This window comes from Mirounga leonina, unplaced genomic scaffold (genome assembly GCF_011800145.1).
Source record: "Mirounga leonina isolate KUSES-001 unplaced genomic scaffold, KU_Mleo_1.0 Mir_154, whole genome shotgun sequence".
Taxonomy (NCBI): Eukaryota; Metazoa; Chordata; class Mammalia; order Carnivora; family Phocidae; genus Mirounga; species Mirounga leonina.
In genome coordinates this window covers 30,788,071-30,806,184 of record NW_023270389.1, presented here as the reverse complement: position 1 = coordinate 30,806,184, position 18,114 = coordinate 30,788,071, and the positions used below count along the sequence as shown (strand labels likewise).

At 33.2% G+C, this 18,114-nt stretch overlaps 1 protein-coding gene across 5 annotated transcripts in view; it reads left to right on the top strand.

The window, feature by feature from the left end:
* The first annotated feature begins 1,008 nt into the window (after nt 1-1,008).
* PTPRC (protein tyrosine phosphatase receptor type C) overlaps nt 1,009-18,114 on the top strand; it is a 120,479-nt gene continuing 103,373 nt past the window's right edge. For 4 of the 5 annotated variants that reach the window (XM_035010387.1, XM_035010386.1, XM_035010385.1 and 1 more), the window contains exons 1-2: nt 1,011-1,116; nt 1,198-1,313. In XM_035010387.1, the coding sequence (XP_034866278.1) occupies nt 1,241-1,313 (73 nt within the window). In that variant the 5' untranslated portion in view covers nt 1,011-1,116; nt 1,198-1,240. Of the gene's footprint in view, nt 1,117-1,197; nt 1,314-18,114 lie in introns of all 5 variants that reach the window. The other variant, XM_035010388.1, reaches the window with a different exon arrangement.

Sequence of the window (18,114 nt, the reverse complement as noted above, 5' to 3'; positions counted from 1 at the left end):
GCTGTCTTTTTTTTTTTTTTAGATTTTATTTATTTATTTGAGAGAGAGAATGAGATAGAGAGCATGAGAGGGGGGAGGGTCAGAGGGAGAAGCAGACTCCCTGCCGAGCAGGGAGCCCGGTGCGGGACTCGATCCTGGGACTCCAGGATCATGACCTGAGCTGAAGGCAGTCGCTTACCCAACTGAGCCACCTAGGCGCCCAAATTTGCTGTCTTTTAATCAAAAAGATTGGGAGTGTATTGCTGAGGGGGAAAAAAGTTAGCTTTTGTAAAAAAAACAAAAACAAAAACAAAAACAAAACAAAACAAAACAAAAAAACCCCACCAAAAAACAAAAACCCCAGCTCTCAATGGCATCACTCTTCTTTCCCTCATCAACAGCCCTGAAGACCTCTCAAGTCACAGAAGCATTCTTTTTTTAAAGCAGGATTTGCTGCTGTAGACAGGACTTTCTGATTCATGGCTAGCCCCACGGGGATATCTGTCAAAGATTTGGGGCAAAGCTGTTAAGCTTTAGGAGAGTGCTTTTGCATAGAAAATGGGTCTGACTGCTAAAATTGTTCTATTGGTGGGGTTTGAATGTCTTCCTAGTAAATGACACTGGTTGCAAAAATTAACCAGATAGGTAATTGTTTAATTGTTCACTTGGTCATTTTGAATCAAATACACATATTTTCTACTAATTCAATCCTTGTGTCATCTTGCCAACCCCCATTTTGGTATATCCACCCTGGGTCTGTTTTATCACCTCGTAGGTAAAAAAATTCTTGATTATTTGGGGGGGGGGGGAAGATATGATTTTTTTAAGTCGTAATGAATAGTGTAAGGGAGTATTATTTGGAGACTTAAAAAAACATCTTCCTTGAAGGAAAAAATCTTTTAAAAGGCCTACTAACTTGGTCTAATTACTTGAATTAAGGAAGTAAGATGCTTTTGCACTGACTTTGAACAACTTTCTTGACTTCCTGCAAAGAGGATTCTTGACAGTATTTTTGGAGAAGTTAGTAAAACCGAATCTGACATCACTACCTAGCAGTTTGTGTAGCTAGCAAAGTGGTTTGTTCTTAGGGTAGCAGAGGAGGAAATTGCTCCCTGTCTGATAAGACAACAGCAAAGAGTATGCATTCATTTCTTTTATTTTTGACTCAGTTTCACAAAGAAAACCTTTTGCAGAGATAACTATTATTTTGCCTTTCAGAAGGACGCATGCTGTTTCATAGGAATACGGCTGATTTCCAGATATGACCATGTATTTGTGGCTTAAACTTTTGGCATTTGGTTTTGCCTTTCTGGATACAGGAGTGTTTGTTACAGGTAAGTACAAGGATATTAATCTATTCTTAGTTATTTTTTTTTCCTTGTGGAGGGACCTGGGTTTGAAATAGACATAAAAATAAGTTAAGTGTTGGTGATTGGAAATGAGGAAGCTCACTATAAAATGGTCAAAGCTATTGTAGCTCAGAGAGACAAGTCTTGCTATGTGACAGAATACATTGTTACTGTTTAAAAAGGCATAAATGTTTTGGGGAAAAAATCACAATTTAAAAGAAATGTTGTCTATCCATATCTTTGTTTACAAACTATTCAGGGCTATTACAAAAGCAATGTTGTTACTTAACCCTCAAATACATGAATATAAGTTTATGAAAGTCTGAAGAAATCTTAATGACAAAGCAAGTGAATTTTCATCCTTTTAACAAAAAATGATTTTTTAAAAGTCATAATATGGCTTTGGTTGCATGTAAGCCACTCTTTCTTTTTGAACTGGAGTTTGCTTCCTCAAATTTTGATTACTACTGAAATATTTTTATTGAATACTTAGCTATATGATAGTTTAAAATAATACATTTGGGTATTTAACAAAATATTAATTTTATGCATACTCTCAATACAGAATATATTTCAAAACAAGTTTTTGGTTTCTTCCTAAAAGTTTTAATGATTATTTGCTTTGGACATTTTTACGGGGCCACCGCCCTTCCTGGGTGATGGGTAAATATTAGAGCCTTGATGAGATAAAAATATTTAAACTCTTAAGAGTCATGCAAATACTATATTCTATAGGAAAATGTAATGGGGAATCTCAAATACTCATTTAAGTTGAAGATCTTGGTATATTTGTTATCTATTTTTTTTAAAGATTTTATTTATTTATTTGACAGAGAGAGACACAGCGAGAGAGGGAACACAAGCAGGGGGAATGGGAGAGGGAGAAGCAGGCTTCCCGTGGAGCAGGGAGCCCGATGTGGGGTTCGATCCCAGGACCCTGGGATCATGACCTGAGCCAAAGGCAGACGCTTAACGACTGAGCCACCCAGGCGCCCCTATTTGTTATCTATTTAATGGACATTTCTTGAATAGTTTCGGTTTGGGTCATGAGTGCATTTCGGTTGATCGTTAAATGTAACTAATAAATCGATATTTAATAGATACTACTTATGATGTAGTATCTAAAAGCTGTTCTTCATTATTGAAAGGACATTGAAAATGGCATTTTTGTAGAAATTCCAAATAAGTTTTTAAAAAAGGGAAAAAATATTTTTTAAAAGTCTTGTTGCTTACTTGAATTGACTTTGAAATCTGTTTTTGACTTTCCACCACTCTTCTTTCCTCTAAAAGGCAGGGCAGTAGCTACCTCTAGAGCTTGTTACATTGTCAGTTGATACTTTGTGTAACCAAGAAGAGTGGAAAGCAGTGTAAGATACTGTTTGGTTTTTAACTGCAAAGATGGGTTAAAATTTGTTTATAGAAATACAGCATTTTGTCTTAATACAAAAAATGTTTATCAATTTACCTTCCCTATAAAGTTAGTTTATCATAACCAAAACCAAATTATAATGAATAATGATTTTAACCATGTGATAATATATATATTATCACAAATCAGAGTGAATATTCATTAAAAATTCCCACTCAAGAACTGTTGCAAAGCATTTCTAAATGAGCATAAAGAAACACTGAAATATTTTCTAGGACACAGAGCAAATCACCACAAAAATTTTAACTCACTCTATTCAGGATTTTTACCATAAGAAATATCTTTCAATTTATGATCAAAATAAGAGAATATAAAGTTATCCAGAAACCTTCAAATCAATTGTGCTGAACAATTTGTACTTAAATAAATGGATAGATATACATAGATTTATTTTGAAGGATCAAGTTTTTCTTCAATTGCTTACATAAATATCAAGAGCAAACACTTTTTTAAAGGCAATGATAGTCTTCCTGAAATTTATACTTATTTTTAGAAAAAAACCGTAAGAATCTAATTATCTATGTCTGCAAATCTTACTTATCCTTTTAGGTTCTGAGGGACGTTTTGTAATTCAATGTATGATTTGGGAAGTTATTAATGTTTTAAATTATATTTTTCTTTATTAGCAACAAATGAGTTTAATTGTATGCTTGATTTTAATGTGTTACAATTGAGTTTAGTGATCATAGGAAGTATTAGGCTTCTGGGCATCAAATTTATATTGTGTACTCTAAGGGAATAAAAAACCAGAGCCAAATGTAGAGAAACATCAATTAATGGATAAATAGATGCACAATTCAGATGTGTTATTTAATACCTAAAGTACAAATACAGGCAAGGCAAAATTAAACTTTGCCATGGCAACTATGCTGGGTTGAGTTTTATGCAAAACTTTCTAATCTCTTTGCTCTGTGCCTCTTTGCCATGATAACTGGAAACCTTTGTTAAACATTTCTAAATAATTCTAGGGGATGATGATAGTTCTGAGAATGCAGATAGACATGAGTGTTCTCTGACTCCAAAAAGGTGTAAAGCTAGGCAAATCTATCAGTCTATAACATACCAGCTAGAGTTTATGAGTTAGATTATGTGAGTTATGAGTCATAACAGTTTAGATTCATTTCCTGGTCATAAGTCTTCATTTTCCCAGCGATATTAAAAGAAACATTTCATGTTACAAACATGTATTATGCCTTGCACATCTCAGGCTTTCAATGCAAATTATGAATTGAATTTAATAAGCAATCTTATTAAGTCCTAAATACTCCACAATTTAGAGATTTGTGGGTATAGACATTATTTTTTATGAATCTTTTACAAGTATTTTTCTAATAAAAATTTGCCTGTGATCCTTATCATTGCTAGAATTTGAAATGCATTTTGTTTGAGAAAAGGTAAGGTGGACTTAGGGATCTGTCTTTCCTTTTCCTCTCTTGTTCTATATAATTAAGTAGAGGGACAGTGTGGTTCGCTTGGGGAGCTAGGTCTTTTCTCTGTTGTGGGATACTTGATATCCTTTCACCAGTGACAATTAACTAGTGTAAGAATATAGATACTTTAAAAAAAAGAATATAGATATTTCAACACTCTTCGTATAAATACACATATACTGATACACACACATATATATTCTAGTGTTTATGTGTGAATTATACAATACACACATACATGTATCTACTTATCTATCTTCTGGTTCTTCATATTTGTCTACTTTTAAATATTGGAGTTCTATGGGCTTTAATCCCTGGCCAGTTTTATTCTTGTTTTCTCTGCTCAGAGTTCTTTACCATTACCTGCTATATATTGATGATCCTGATTTTCCATCTCCAGACTCATTTCTCTGAGGTGCAAGAAAAAAAAAAAAAAAAGAAAAGAAAAAAAATCTGAAATATATTTAAATGCTCAAGTCTTATAATTTTACTTTTTAATAATCTTTAAAATCTTTTCCCCTTTCTTCATCTCCATTGACATCGCCTTAATTCATGCCTTTATCATTTTTTACCTGGAGTATTATTATAGTTTCTCAATCTCTCTGCAGTCTCATCCATTTCCTTCTATACTCTACACCTTAAAAATACAAAATAAAAGGAAGAAAAAAACCCTCTGATAACTTCTCATTGCCTTTGGTATACACGCTAACCTCCTTGCTGGAACAACTGAGTCCACCAGTGAGCTAGGAGCTGGGCCTGGAGCTGGGCAGGGAGTGTTTTGTCTTTTTTCCTGTATGATTCATTAACCCACAGGAAGCAGTTTCAACACTCTACTTGGCTCATCTACACTTCCTCAGGACCTTGAAGGCTCTGTGCAAGTCCTATTTCGTCTTGAATGTTTTCTTCTGTCACTCATGCCACAAAATATCTCCACTGAAATTGTAGACATTTTGCCTCCTTTCAGTGGCATTTTTCACATACTATTTCAATTTGTTGTTGGTGGTGGTATTAGTATTATTATTTACCAATCAGTGTATTTTCTTCCATTGTAACCTGTGTGTATTCACAAATTATGTTTTATTCCTTTTTCTGTATCACCTGTACCTGATTTCTTACCAGATACTAAAAAAGTAATGGATGTTTTTTGACAAAACTAAAGATTATAATAATGAAGGAGAAAGAGAAGAACACAGAAAAATTCAGAAATAGAAGACAGAGGAAGAGAGAAATGTGAGACAAAAAAATTAGCCAGAGGCAAAGTGGAAGGATAGAGGGAGTTAGACAAAGTCATCAAGATTAAATAAAATAATTTTGGATTTGGATCTTTATAGGTTTTACATTTTTTAAAATTTAATTTATTATTATTATTATTATTATTATTATTATTATTATTATTTTGCTATTTCCTTCTTTCATCTCCCCATTTTCCCTCTTATCTGGAAGGCTCTCCTAAATTCTTAAAAATCCATAGTTCAAGAATGTTATTCCGAAGTATTTCTTGGCCTACTCTTTGGACATTTTTGCAAATGTTATTTCATTTGGTGGGTTAGTTTTGTTCTTCAAATATAGGTGACTCTAGGAAGAAAAGTAAGGAATCAGACGGGGGAGGAGATACTCGTCTAACATAGGGACACAACACATGGAGTCAGGTCCAGTCCTTGAGGGCTCAGCCATGGACACCAGTAGTGTGGGACTGTTTCCAGGGCTCACTCTATGCATTGCATTCTGTGCACACAAAAAGTTTGTAGGGAGTCTGGGTACCATTTCTTACTAGAAACATGACAATGAATCTCAGTCTGAGTGGGTAAAAAGCAGAGATTTATAGTTAGGTTGAGTAGTTTTGTTGGTGAAAGCACAGTGTTAAAACACACAAGGTTTTCTGTTCAGATCATGTATATGTAAGTTACCTTGGTACAGAGAAAGAAATTTGTCATCACCAAACGCCTGTGATCTTTTTCAGGCATCATATAAATTTATGGGAATATTTACACAGGAGAAAATTGGAATGGAAATTGAACTTAATCTCACTTTAAACTTAATTTCAGTCTAGTCTAAATAGCTGTGTCGGTACTAGATACCCAACTCCATACTATTTGCCTATCACTAAAGGATTAGTGCTATGACTTTTATATACATGAAGGTAATACTCTTAAGGGAATGATGAAGAAAAAAATGAAATATTGCAAGCTTTTCATTTAGCCATGTGATATGATATCTATTTCTACATAATACTGAAATATATAGACATACTTGGTGTACATGGCCATAACCAACATTTAGATGAGAAAATATCTAATCATTGCCTAAAATTTTTAATATGCATTCATTTTTATATGTCAAGGTGCTACTTCAGTTTCAGTCTGTCAAGAGTCTCGGGAATGGATACTGTAAGCAGAGAATTGTGTGTTCAGGAATAATAACAAAAACAAAAAAAGATATAGAAACAAAACTTTGGCATAAATACACATTAAAGTCAATGTTAGTGAAATATATAAGCACCTTCCATGTGCATTCATATCATTAACTGACTGACCTCTGAAAAGATAATCGACAAGATTATCAATGCTTTTATTAGATTCTTTACTGAAGACCCACTCAAACAACTTTAACATCTTCCATGGTACTTAACTATATATACAGTGTTTAAAGATTAAACATTTATTTCCTACTAAAAATGAGCCACAAATACCTGAAATGAAAAAGTTATTTTACTAAAACTTCAATTTCTCCTATATATACTGCATGTGAGATAAAATTATAACTACATGCAATGATATTCCAATGAAAATGATTGCCATTCATATATTTAAAAACTATTTCCAACCAAAATGTGAACATCTGCAGGAAAATCATCAGCCCTTCAAAAAGGTGATCTGCTAACATTGGAGCACAATTCAAGAGCTAAGGGCAACTCAGCATCACACTCATATCATATATATTAGAAAATGAACAGCTACTCTGGCAAACTTAACAAAAAGCACTGATATGCAAGAAGAAACTCTGCATTGTAAATATTAGTAATAATAAATTGTGCTCATAGTCATGAAAATAGATTAGAGAATCCTATATAAATAATAATGATGTTAAGAGATAATAGCAAAGGGACGATATCATGGCAATAAAGTGTGGCCACCATATTTTAAATATCTCCACTTAAAGAAAAAGAAAACAGTAATTTGTTTACTGATAAAAGAAATACTAAGCATCACAGGAAATGAGTCAGCTGCCATACTGTGTTGGAGATGGCATTTGGATCAAGATGCATTTTAAAAATCTAATTCTATGAATTGTATGATCTCTATTCAAATCATTTTCCATTTTTGATACACAGTGTCCTCATCTGTAAGCATTGAAATTGAGAATATTTGTGAAAATGCTTTGAAAACTATGAGATACCCTGCAAAGTTATATATTATATTTACATGATCCTATAAAATCACAGCACATAGCTCTTTATCACTGACACATGATTCCAAATCACATCTCTTCCTTTGAGAGACTCGTAGGAGATACAGTTTAAGGCTATGTGGTAAAGGAATAAACCTTAGAGATCTTTGAATTCTTTTAACTTTGCATCCCCTGTTTTAGGGATTTTTCAGGCTACTCTGGATTCTACCTCTTAAATAGTTTGTAAATCCAACTCTTTGCTACAGATTCTTATCATTTCTTATTGTAACAATAGCTGCAATCTTGCCTCCCTTCGATCCCTAGTGTGTTCCTACCTACCTCTACTAGGATAATTTCTGTAAAAGGCAAAACTTACCTTTGTACATCCTTCCTTCAGTGGCTCCCTACTGGATAGAGAATATACTGATCCCATGATTTTGATCCCAAGGATGCTTAAGAAAATAAGCATTCCATTAGAATATATCTACATTTATGAGTTTTCCTTGAGAACAGCTCTCACAGAAAAAAAACTCTATTAAGCCAAGTTAATTCCCTGAGTATTTTTATATAGCCCGATTAAATCATTACCAATTTTTTCATTAAAAGAATTTTACTGAACTAATGTTCAATAGCATTACTTTTCGTTCAATTTTTATAGTTACTATTAAATTCATGAATCAAGTTTTTTAACCACATCCAATTTTACTGACTATAGACTTATGCCTCTGGGAATTTTCCTTTATAGTTATTATATTTCTAAGTGAATTTTTTTTTGTCAAATAATATAGATCTAAATTTCCCAAAAAGGTTTTAATTCTTCTTTTTAGCCAGAAACAACATTACTTCTGTGCAGTTTTAGCCATTGCTTGTTTCTTTCTCTCTCTTTTTTTTTTACATTTCAATATTACACAAAATGTAACTGATCTAATGTCATTATTTACTTCTGTCGAATTTTAAATTGGGCAGTATTAGACATTTTCAAATTTATATTGTGCTGATATATCTATCATTAACAACCATTTTGTGATTGAGAGCTCTTTCAGCAAGATCCATTTTGAGATTTTTAAGGTTTTGATTATTTCTCAAGTAACCAGTGGAAACTTCAGAAATACTTACAAGACTGCTGTATAGTCTAGAATTGCATTTTAACTCTCATTCATTTGTGTGGCATTCTTCTTATTAGCTTATACACCTTATGCCAACTTCTTACTAATTGGAATAGCAAAAATTAGAGAGAAGAATCAAGATGATAAGTTTAATGTTTTCAATATACATCAGTGGGTGAGATCAAAATAAGGTGTCAAATCATCCTACTTTTGTCTCTGCATTTAGGAAAAATAAAGCTATTACCATGGTATACACAGCTTTAATTTAATCCTGCCAGATTTTTCTAGCTTTATCTGTAACTTTGTGACATGTACTCTACAGTTGACCCTTGAACAATGGAGATTAGGGAGGTTGATGCCCTACACAGCCAAAAGTCTATGCATAACCTTTGATTCCCTCATTTATTTATTTAACTACTAAGAGTCTACTATTGACCATAAGACTTCCTAATAACATAAAAAGTTGATGAATGCATATTTTGTATGTCATATGTATTATATACTGTATTTTTATGATAAAGTAAACTTGAGAAAAGAAATATTAAGAAAATAATAAGAAAAAAAACACCTATAGTACTATACTGTATTTTTTTAATAATTGTTCAGAGGTTTTATTTTTTTATTATTTTATGTTAATCACCATACATTACATTATTAGTTTTTGATGTAGTGTTCCATGATTCATTGTTTGCATATAACACCCAGTGCTCCATTCAATATGTGCCCTCTTTAATACCCATCACCAGGCTAACCCATCCCCTCCCCCCTCCCCTCTAGAACCCTCAGTTTGTATTTATCAGAAAAAGTCCATATCAGAAGTAGACCTGCACAGTTCAAACCAGTATTGTTCAAAGGTCAACTGTATACTCCTGTTGTAACTTGCATTTTCCTAAAAGTATAATGTTTTCTTGTCTCCAAACTGTTGGCCAGGCTGTTTCTTCTTCCCTCCACATTTTTTTTTTAAACTCGGCAAATTATAATTGCCCTTTAAACTTTAGTTCAAAGAAATTTACTGAACTAATGGGCAACTTCCTCTGGGCAACCCTCCTGCATGTCCCCTGCTCTTCCAGTCCTTTCACACCTGGGCAGGTGTTCGTCTTCTGTGATGATCCCATGAATAACCCTCTTGGAGATCTCTTTATTTGGCTGTCTCTCATTGTAGCTGGCGAGCTCGTGTAGATCATCATTGGGTCTCTGCGTATTTACCAGTGAGTGCCTGCAGGTCCTTGGAACTTGTTTGTTAAATGAATGGATAGTTGTCAGTATAATCTAACCCTGTATGTAGAAAAGTACTTAACAACTCATAAAAACAATTTTAAATCTGTCCTTTTGTTGTTGTTATTACAGTGAATTATTTATAGTAAAGTTTCTACATGATAGAAAAGTTCAAGAAACGGAAGAAAAAATTGCTTAAAATCCTTGATCACACTTTTTCTTTCCCTCTTGTCTTCTATCTCTGTTTTGATTATGTGCTATGTGTAAAATTGCACATCCCATTTTTTTCCTAAGTAAACCATGATTATTTTAGGCAACTTGAGAAACACAGAAATGAATAAATAGGAAAATAAAAATCTCATGGATTCTCAAAACCCATCACTAAAAATTTTACCAGTCTAGCTAAATCTGTTTATTTGTTCATTATTAATTCATTTCATGAACAAATATTTTATGAGTGCTTTCCCTGTACCTTCAGCTGGGAATGCCATATTCTATGCCTAGCCCTGGAAGTCTATATTCTCATTGTGGCAATGGCTGCTTGGAGACAGGGTTTTGTTTTTATTTATTTATTTTTTTTATTTTTTTAAAGATTTTATTTATTTATTTGAGAGAGAGAGAATGAGAGACAGAGAGCACGAGAGGGAAGAGGGCAGAGGGGGAAGCAGACCCCCCGCTGAGCAGGGAGCCCGATGCGGGACTCGATCCCGGGACTCCAGGATCATGACCTGAGCCGAAGGCAGTCGCTTAACCAACTGAATCACCCAGGTGCCCCTGAGACAGGGTTTTAAATCTTCCAAATTCTCCATAAGCTTTCTCCTCAAAGTAATAATATACCTTGCAACAGATAATTAATTGTGTTCTCAATCTTTTATAAACTATAGATTAAAAAATTATTATTTTAAAATCTGCATATAATACATTATTTAAGTAAAATCTCTGTTCTTGCCAGACAACATCTAGGCCCCTGTTTCAACTAGATTTCTTCTGTAGGCTTTCAGTTATAGAAGTTCTGAAGCTGCCACTGAGTTGTGTAGGTTATTATTAGATATTTAATAAATAAAGTTGGTAGATGCAAAGAGGAACCAGCCAAAAGTCCCAATTCTCTTTGGTTTGTTTGTTTTGTGATTTAAGCTGAAAATAAAAGCTTTATTTGGAGAGACATGTTAAAACATACACACATACACAGCATGCAAACACATCCTTAAATTTTTTGGTGATCTTTCATAGCAATTTTCTGAGGTCATCAGATAATAAGGGCTGATATTTCATCCTGGGTTGGTCTGATTCTCGGTCCATTCTTTTTCGACTGGATCACTCAGCTTTCTTAGTGGTTAGCCTAGTAACCAGGTAATTGAGGACATGACTACTTGATGGTAGACAAATCACACCAGGACTGAAGGGTGGTTGGTAGTGTCTCAGAGGTCATTTGTGTGAAACATACATTTCAGCCCCATGCAGCTTATTTAGCTACATAGGTGAAACATTGGGTGCCCGCCACTTCCATATCTTTAGCAAGATCCAAGTCACCTAAGATTTTGTCTCTTATAAGAAAACAAAAGACATCTTTGATTAATTTGTATTTACTATGAATGTTGATGCTGCATTAATAATGCAGAAGTAATGTTGCCATCATCTTGAAATGGAGCGTAAGAAGGTACACCTCTGAGTCTGTCTGGAGGTGAGTGATATGACAGAAAGAATGGATTTTCCCCAACCTAATTTGTTTTTGATATTACATAAAGTGAAAGCCATTGAATAATTTACCAAAATATCTAGATTGTTTTTTGTTGTTTTTGAAGTGTAAGGGAAGTAACTTGACCTTTGTTAAACACTTTGATCATGGAAAACACATGAGGTTCTCATCTTATTCCAGGAAGTGTAGACACCAGATAAGCTTTTTATAGTTATCCAAGAGGCATATTAAATGAATCTGGTAGAGCTATCTTATAGTTTTCTACTCCAGGGACAAGTTGGCTAAAACTCAAGGTAGTGGAAAGAATAAAAAAATATGTTTATTGTTTGGTTACTGTGATAAATGTGGGCTGGTCAATCAAATAACTTAGGTCAAGTATTCTACTTTGAATTCTTAGACTCAGGTTTCCAAATCCTTTTTTTGGTTTCTAAACTAAGATTTTAATTTATGCCTAATAAGTCCTAAGTCTTTCTATTTTTTTTAGTGACCATGTTTTTATTTTCTGAATTTACTGATGGAAGCTTTAGGTATGTTCAAGATACATAGTAGCTAAGAAAAAATAAATTAAGCAGAAGATATCAGTTCAGAGCATTGACTGTGAGAGGGAGTGATGATAATGTGGGAAGTAGATAAGCAAAAGAAAAGGGCCAGGGAGCTGATGAAAATAATTTAAAGAGATAATACTAGAAATATTGGATTCAAACAAGCTCTAACCTTTAATGTGCTTAAGAAATCAGTCTTTGAAATGTTGCCTGGATTCCATTTTGAGCTTTCCAATTAGAAACATTACCTTTTAGATCCTCAGTTTCCTTATCTGTACAATGGGAATAGTAGTGGTAGCTATTAAATGAGATGATTTTTTCACTGAGTTAGCCATTTTTAAAATAGAACCCCTATTATGTGGTAGGAACTATTCTAAGGGCTGGCACGGTGGTAAATAAAACAGAAAAGGTACCAACTTTCATGAAGCTTACATCTTAGTAAAAGAGATAACGAAACCAAATAAATAACTGAGAAAGTTTCAGATATTGATAAGGGCTGTGAAATAAAACAGTATTTCATGATAGAGACAGACCAAATTGGGGAGTGACTGGCCCTTTTGACAGTGATCAAAGAAGGCCTCTTAGAAGTAGCATCATTAGGTTGCTAACATTGGCTGACAAGAGTGTAAAGATTTTTGTAAAGAAGAACTGGCAGGTGCAAAGTTTCTTCAAAAAAAGCAAAAACTTGATGGGTTCAAAGCAAGGAAAGGAGGTCAGGTGCTTGCAGTATGGTGGGTAAAGGCTGAGTGGTTTGTGATGAAGCTGGAGAGATACGTAGAAAGGTAAGGTCTTTGTTGGAAATGGGCCTTGTTGGAAATGGAAAGAATTTGGATTTTGGATTTTTGGATTTTTACCTTAAGTGTGAAGAGAAGAAGCTATTTGGAAGTCTTAAGCAGAGAATAAGCTGATCTTGTTTCCATTTTAAAGAGACTACTCTGGCTGCTGTGGGAATAGATTGGAAGTGAGTTAAAACCTGGAGACCAGTTAGGAGCCAGTTGGATTGGTGGAAGGGAGAAAGGGGGTGATATCCGGACTAGGTGCTGGCAGTAGAGGTGGAAAGAAAGGTCAAATGTATATAGAATCAAGAGAAGTTGCTGTGTGAAAGAAAAATAGGAAATTATACAGAACGACTCATTTTTTCCTCATGAGCAGTTAAAATGAGAAACACCCCAGTCAGGGTAGGCAATCAAGGGTTCTGTTTTATCCATATTAATCTTTGAATTCTCATTAGACATCCAGCTAGAGATATCTAGAAATCAACTAGAGTTGTAGTGTGGGGCTCATTAGAACTAGATTGGAGCCATACATTTGGAAGTCACTGTATATAGATGGAATTTAAAGCCAAGGGACTGAAGACCTTATTCTGAGCTCTGGGACACTTCATATTTGGAGGGTTGAGAGGAGGGACTAGTAAAAGAAAAAGTGAGAAGGGGTAGCCAAAGTGGAAAAGGAAAAAAAATATTTTGCTTTGGATGTTGAGAAAAAGAGCTGATGATTTAAAGGGCTTAGCACACTTGCTGGCATATAATGAGAATCCAGTTAATTTCACATAAAAGTCCAAATTCATGTCTCTTGAAAGGCTGATTGAACAGTGATTGTAAACGTACTTATTATTGTCAAATATCCCTATTTAACTTTAATACTGGCACAGAAGTATGAAAATAATTTGTAACAATATTCATAAGAATTAAATATATATGTATATATATATATATACATGTATAATATATATCTCCCTTGCTAGCTTAGCTATTAGAAAAAAGAAGAATATGACTTAAAATAATATTTTAATAAAATCTATGTAAAATATATTGAGAGACTAATGAATTAGTAATTTAATTGAAAATGTCTTGAAAAGTAATGTTATGTTGATTCCTTTGTGTGGTATATTTTGTTTTGATGCATATTGATAAAAATCTTTAAAAATACTATTTAAGCTAATACATGGACAGGTTAGGAGGTTTTTAGAACATTAATTGGTTACATAAAAGTCTTATTTCTAAATCAAATTTTAAATCTTTCATTTCTTTGGGGAATTTGAAAAATAATTGGTTATTACTTAGGCTTATATTAGGTAGGACCGAATAGCCTTGATAATTATACAGTTTACAAATAGAAATTTGTCCTTTTGGGAATATATATGTATTATACATACGTACATATATATGTAGTTAATAAGATAAATAGTGCTACCATGTGCCAGGCACTATTCTCAACACTTTATAAATGTGATCTCATTTAACTTAAGTATACATATAGAAATCATTATGGAGTCTAGCTTATACTTGTCTTTAAATTCAGTAAAGTTAACTTATTTCTATATTTTATCATAAAATTTACTGATTATCATATTCTGAAAGGGAATAGCTAAATTTAATTTTTCTTGTTTTAATTTAATTTTTTTATTTTATTTTATTTTTTTTTTAGATTTTTATTTATTTATTTGACAGAGAGACAGATAGCGAGAGCAGGAACACAAGCAGGGGGAGTGGGAGAGGGAGAAACAGGCTTCCTGCCGAGCCGGGAGCCCGATGTGGGACTCGATTCCAGGACCCTGGGATCATGACCTGAGCCGAAGGCAGACGCTTAATGACTGAGCCACCCAGGCACCCTCTTGTTTTAATTTTAAATACTAAAATTGAGAAAGAAGGACAGAAGAAAGGGAAGTAATAATGAGCTCCTCCCATTTGCCTGGTGGTAAGATGCTTCGCCTGCATTGTACTATTCAGCTTTATCTTTCTTTCTATATTTTGTTTCTAATTGTTCAGAGTATTAAATGTTCAAATAAACCTTGGTCACTAGTGTGAACAGAGGAAAACAGAATTATGATTAAACCAAAAGAATAAGCAATCTAAATACTATTGATATTTGTTGTTGTATTATGGTATTTTGCTCAAGTTGAAAACTGGGCACGTCAGATGTCTGGGTAGTTTACTATGATTTCAAAAATGAAATCATATTGAAAAGGCTCAGCACGGGAGAAAGTTGTGTAGCTTTCTCTTCCTGCCCTGCTTCATTTTCACAAGGATATAAAGCCATAGTTTAAGCACATCTGCTTCATAGCAGAGAGAGAGAGAGAGAAAGGAAGAGAAGGATTGAGGGCAGAGGGAGGGAATGAGAGAAAGTGAATCAGTTTATTGCAAACAATATTTTAGTGTGTGGAAAATAGGTAATCATGCAGGCAGGCACTATTATCAGTGAGTTCGAAAGCATAATTTATTGTAATGCAGAAAATCTAGCTGTATGTAAGTAGGGAAATAAAAGCCTAAGTAAACCTACGTAATCCATTTTAAGATGTGTTAGCTCAATTATGCAAGAAAATGTCACTACTTCTCTGCCCCCTACTTTGAGGATAAAAGTTGGAATGAATGGAAACAACTTTCCATCTTAAGAAAAAGAGGAGTCAGTATCATTTCAATGTGCAGATGTGATACCACATGGCGACTTTAAGAACAAATGGAACCCACAAGTCCATCTACATGTTCAAGAAAGAGAGGTTCTCACACAGAGGAAGATTAAAAATATTTTCAGGGTGATCTAAAGCAGAAAATCACCAAAGCCTTTGAAATCAAAGATTTTCCCTGTTCTAAGAATAGAAGGTGGTTTTATGTTGAGGGCAACTAGAAGGCATGATGGAAGAACTATAGAGAATGGCTGGTGGGAGATCAAAGGCAAGTAGAACCTCAAAATTCTGGAAGTGGAGCAAGTCAGATACAACATAAGGAGTACTTCAAAGACAAGGAAATAAGAATAATAAAAATATCTTTAGTTGTCAAATGTAAAATGTGTGCCAGTTTTGTCACATTTTATTTTTCAAGAGCATTGTAAAACCAAAGACATTTTCTGTTAACATGAACCTAACTATGCATATTTTTCTCATCTATCTTAGTCAATTTTCCAAAAGAAAAAAAAAATGCATTATGCTCAGAGTCCAAAATGTCTTTTTTTTTTTTTTTTGGTTCTCCTCACTAGAATGCCTTCTCTTAAACTAAATTTTAATATTTACATTTCTAAGTATAGGGTGGCCAGAGAAAATGAACGAGATATCACTTCATAAAGTAGAATGAGATGAAATAATAAAGGAATTATTACATTCTCCAAGCATCTGCAAAACTATAAAGGAGTGCAGAAGTTCTGTTATTACTGTTATAATTAGCTTCTCTTTTGGTTTTTTCACTTTAAGAGTTGGAATCTTGACTTAAAAAATAAGAGTTTGCATATTAATCTATATATCCAAGTCCAGAAATAATGGAATGTTCAAACCACTGTCAATGTAGATTCTTATTTTGTATTTAAGCCATCCTACAAACATTTGTATTTGTTAAAGAGCTAAGAAGAAAGAATCAGTGCAACCTACAATGCCATGATTTTGTAGAATCTTTGCTCTGGCATATGTTTTGTCAATTTATGAAAGAAAATGCTTACCATGGACCTATTTTTTGCTAAAATGTGACCTTTATGACCTTTAGATTTTAAACAAACAATATGTACATATGGTGTTTCTGGAAAAAAAAATCATGTGCTTTTAATTTTAATTCATCCATTATTCTGTTCCTTATTTAATTTAGAATATATTTCTATAATTCCTTTAAAACCAAAATAAAGCATGATTCATTTAAAAATTTATTCTTGCTTTCCTTATCCATGATTTTTTTTCTGAATTAACACTTCTGAAGGATATCAGATACCATAACTTGTCCTTCACTCTAGGCCTCCATTTTATGGGCTGAACATCTGGATTTGATGGCCAAGAAAACATTTCCTTCCGCTGACTTTTCTAATAATCTTTTCTAACAGATACACATCCTTCACGTTTGTCAGTAAAATTGACATAATTTTCATGTCTAATGTTTTAACACATGATTAGGGGATTTTCTTTGGCTAGTTTTTAAAATACATTTTAATTTTGTATGAAAATGATATTAAGAACCAGTCTAAAAAAAATATTAGAACCACAGATGTTTTCCTTTATTGTATTCATTGATTTAAGATCCACCAGCATGTCGTTAAAATGTCCAGAGGTTAACAATAATGATGGCACATGGGGTAAATTAAAATTCTTTTTGTGAAAAAAAATTATTTAAATTTTATTTAATACCTTATTTTCTTCTAATTGAAACAAAACTAGCTAGTGGAATGAGACACTCTGACATTTAAAATTTCACTCTCTTGTTTTATAATGAAAGGGGATTTGAAATTAGGATTTAAGAGTTATATGGCACTCCCAAAATTTATTCATTCAGGTTACAAGTACTAGTTTTGTTTTCACTGAAGAGAGGACAAGGATACATTATCTCTTAATATCTATTGTCCTACTTTACAATTGTAGCAACTGATCTACTAAACTCTTCAATCTGTAAAATGTAACACATAACAAGCAACTTTGGTACCTCTCTCCCTCTAAATACAGGAGTATTAAAATGAAAAACTTAAAAACTGATCCATGTCTCTTGTCTACAATATTTAAGTTGCTAAGAATGAATTTACAGATCCAAAAATACTTTGGGGAACTTTTATCTCAGGAAATATATCATTGGGTTTCAATGAATTAATTAACCCATTCAATGAATTAATTAACACTGCTATTTAGATGGCTGATTTTCTTTTATTTTTATAGTCTCTGTATTGCAGGTATATAGTCAAAATAAGTTAATATACACACAGGATATAAAAGGACCAGAAGAACTTGTCTTCACATTAAAACAATAAACAATGAAGATGCCTTTTTATTTTTAGATAATGCATTTAAATTTTATTAGGTTCTTCACTATTTACTGAGAGTCAGTATTGTTCAAGACACAGGATTCTATCAAAGTAGCAACAATATTTCCTACCTTTATTTGGGTTTGGATTCCTAGAAAAGTTTTGAAGAAAGAGGAAGGGAATTTGGAAATTTGGAGAGTACAATAACATAAACCATCAGTATTTACATAATAGTACAATTTTACAGAAAAAGGAGACTAGAAGTCATCTAGCTTAAC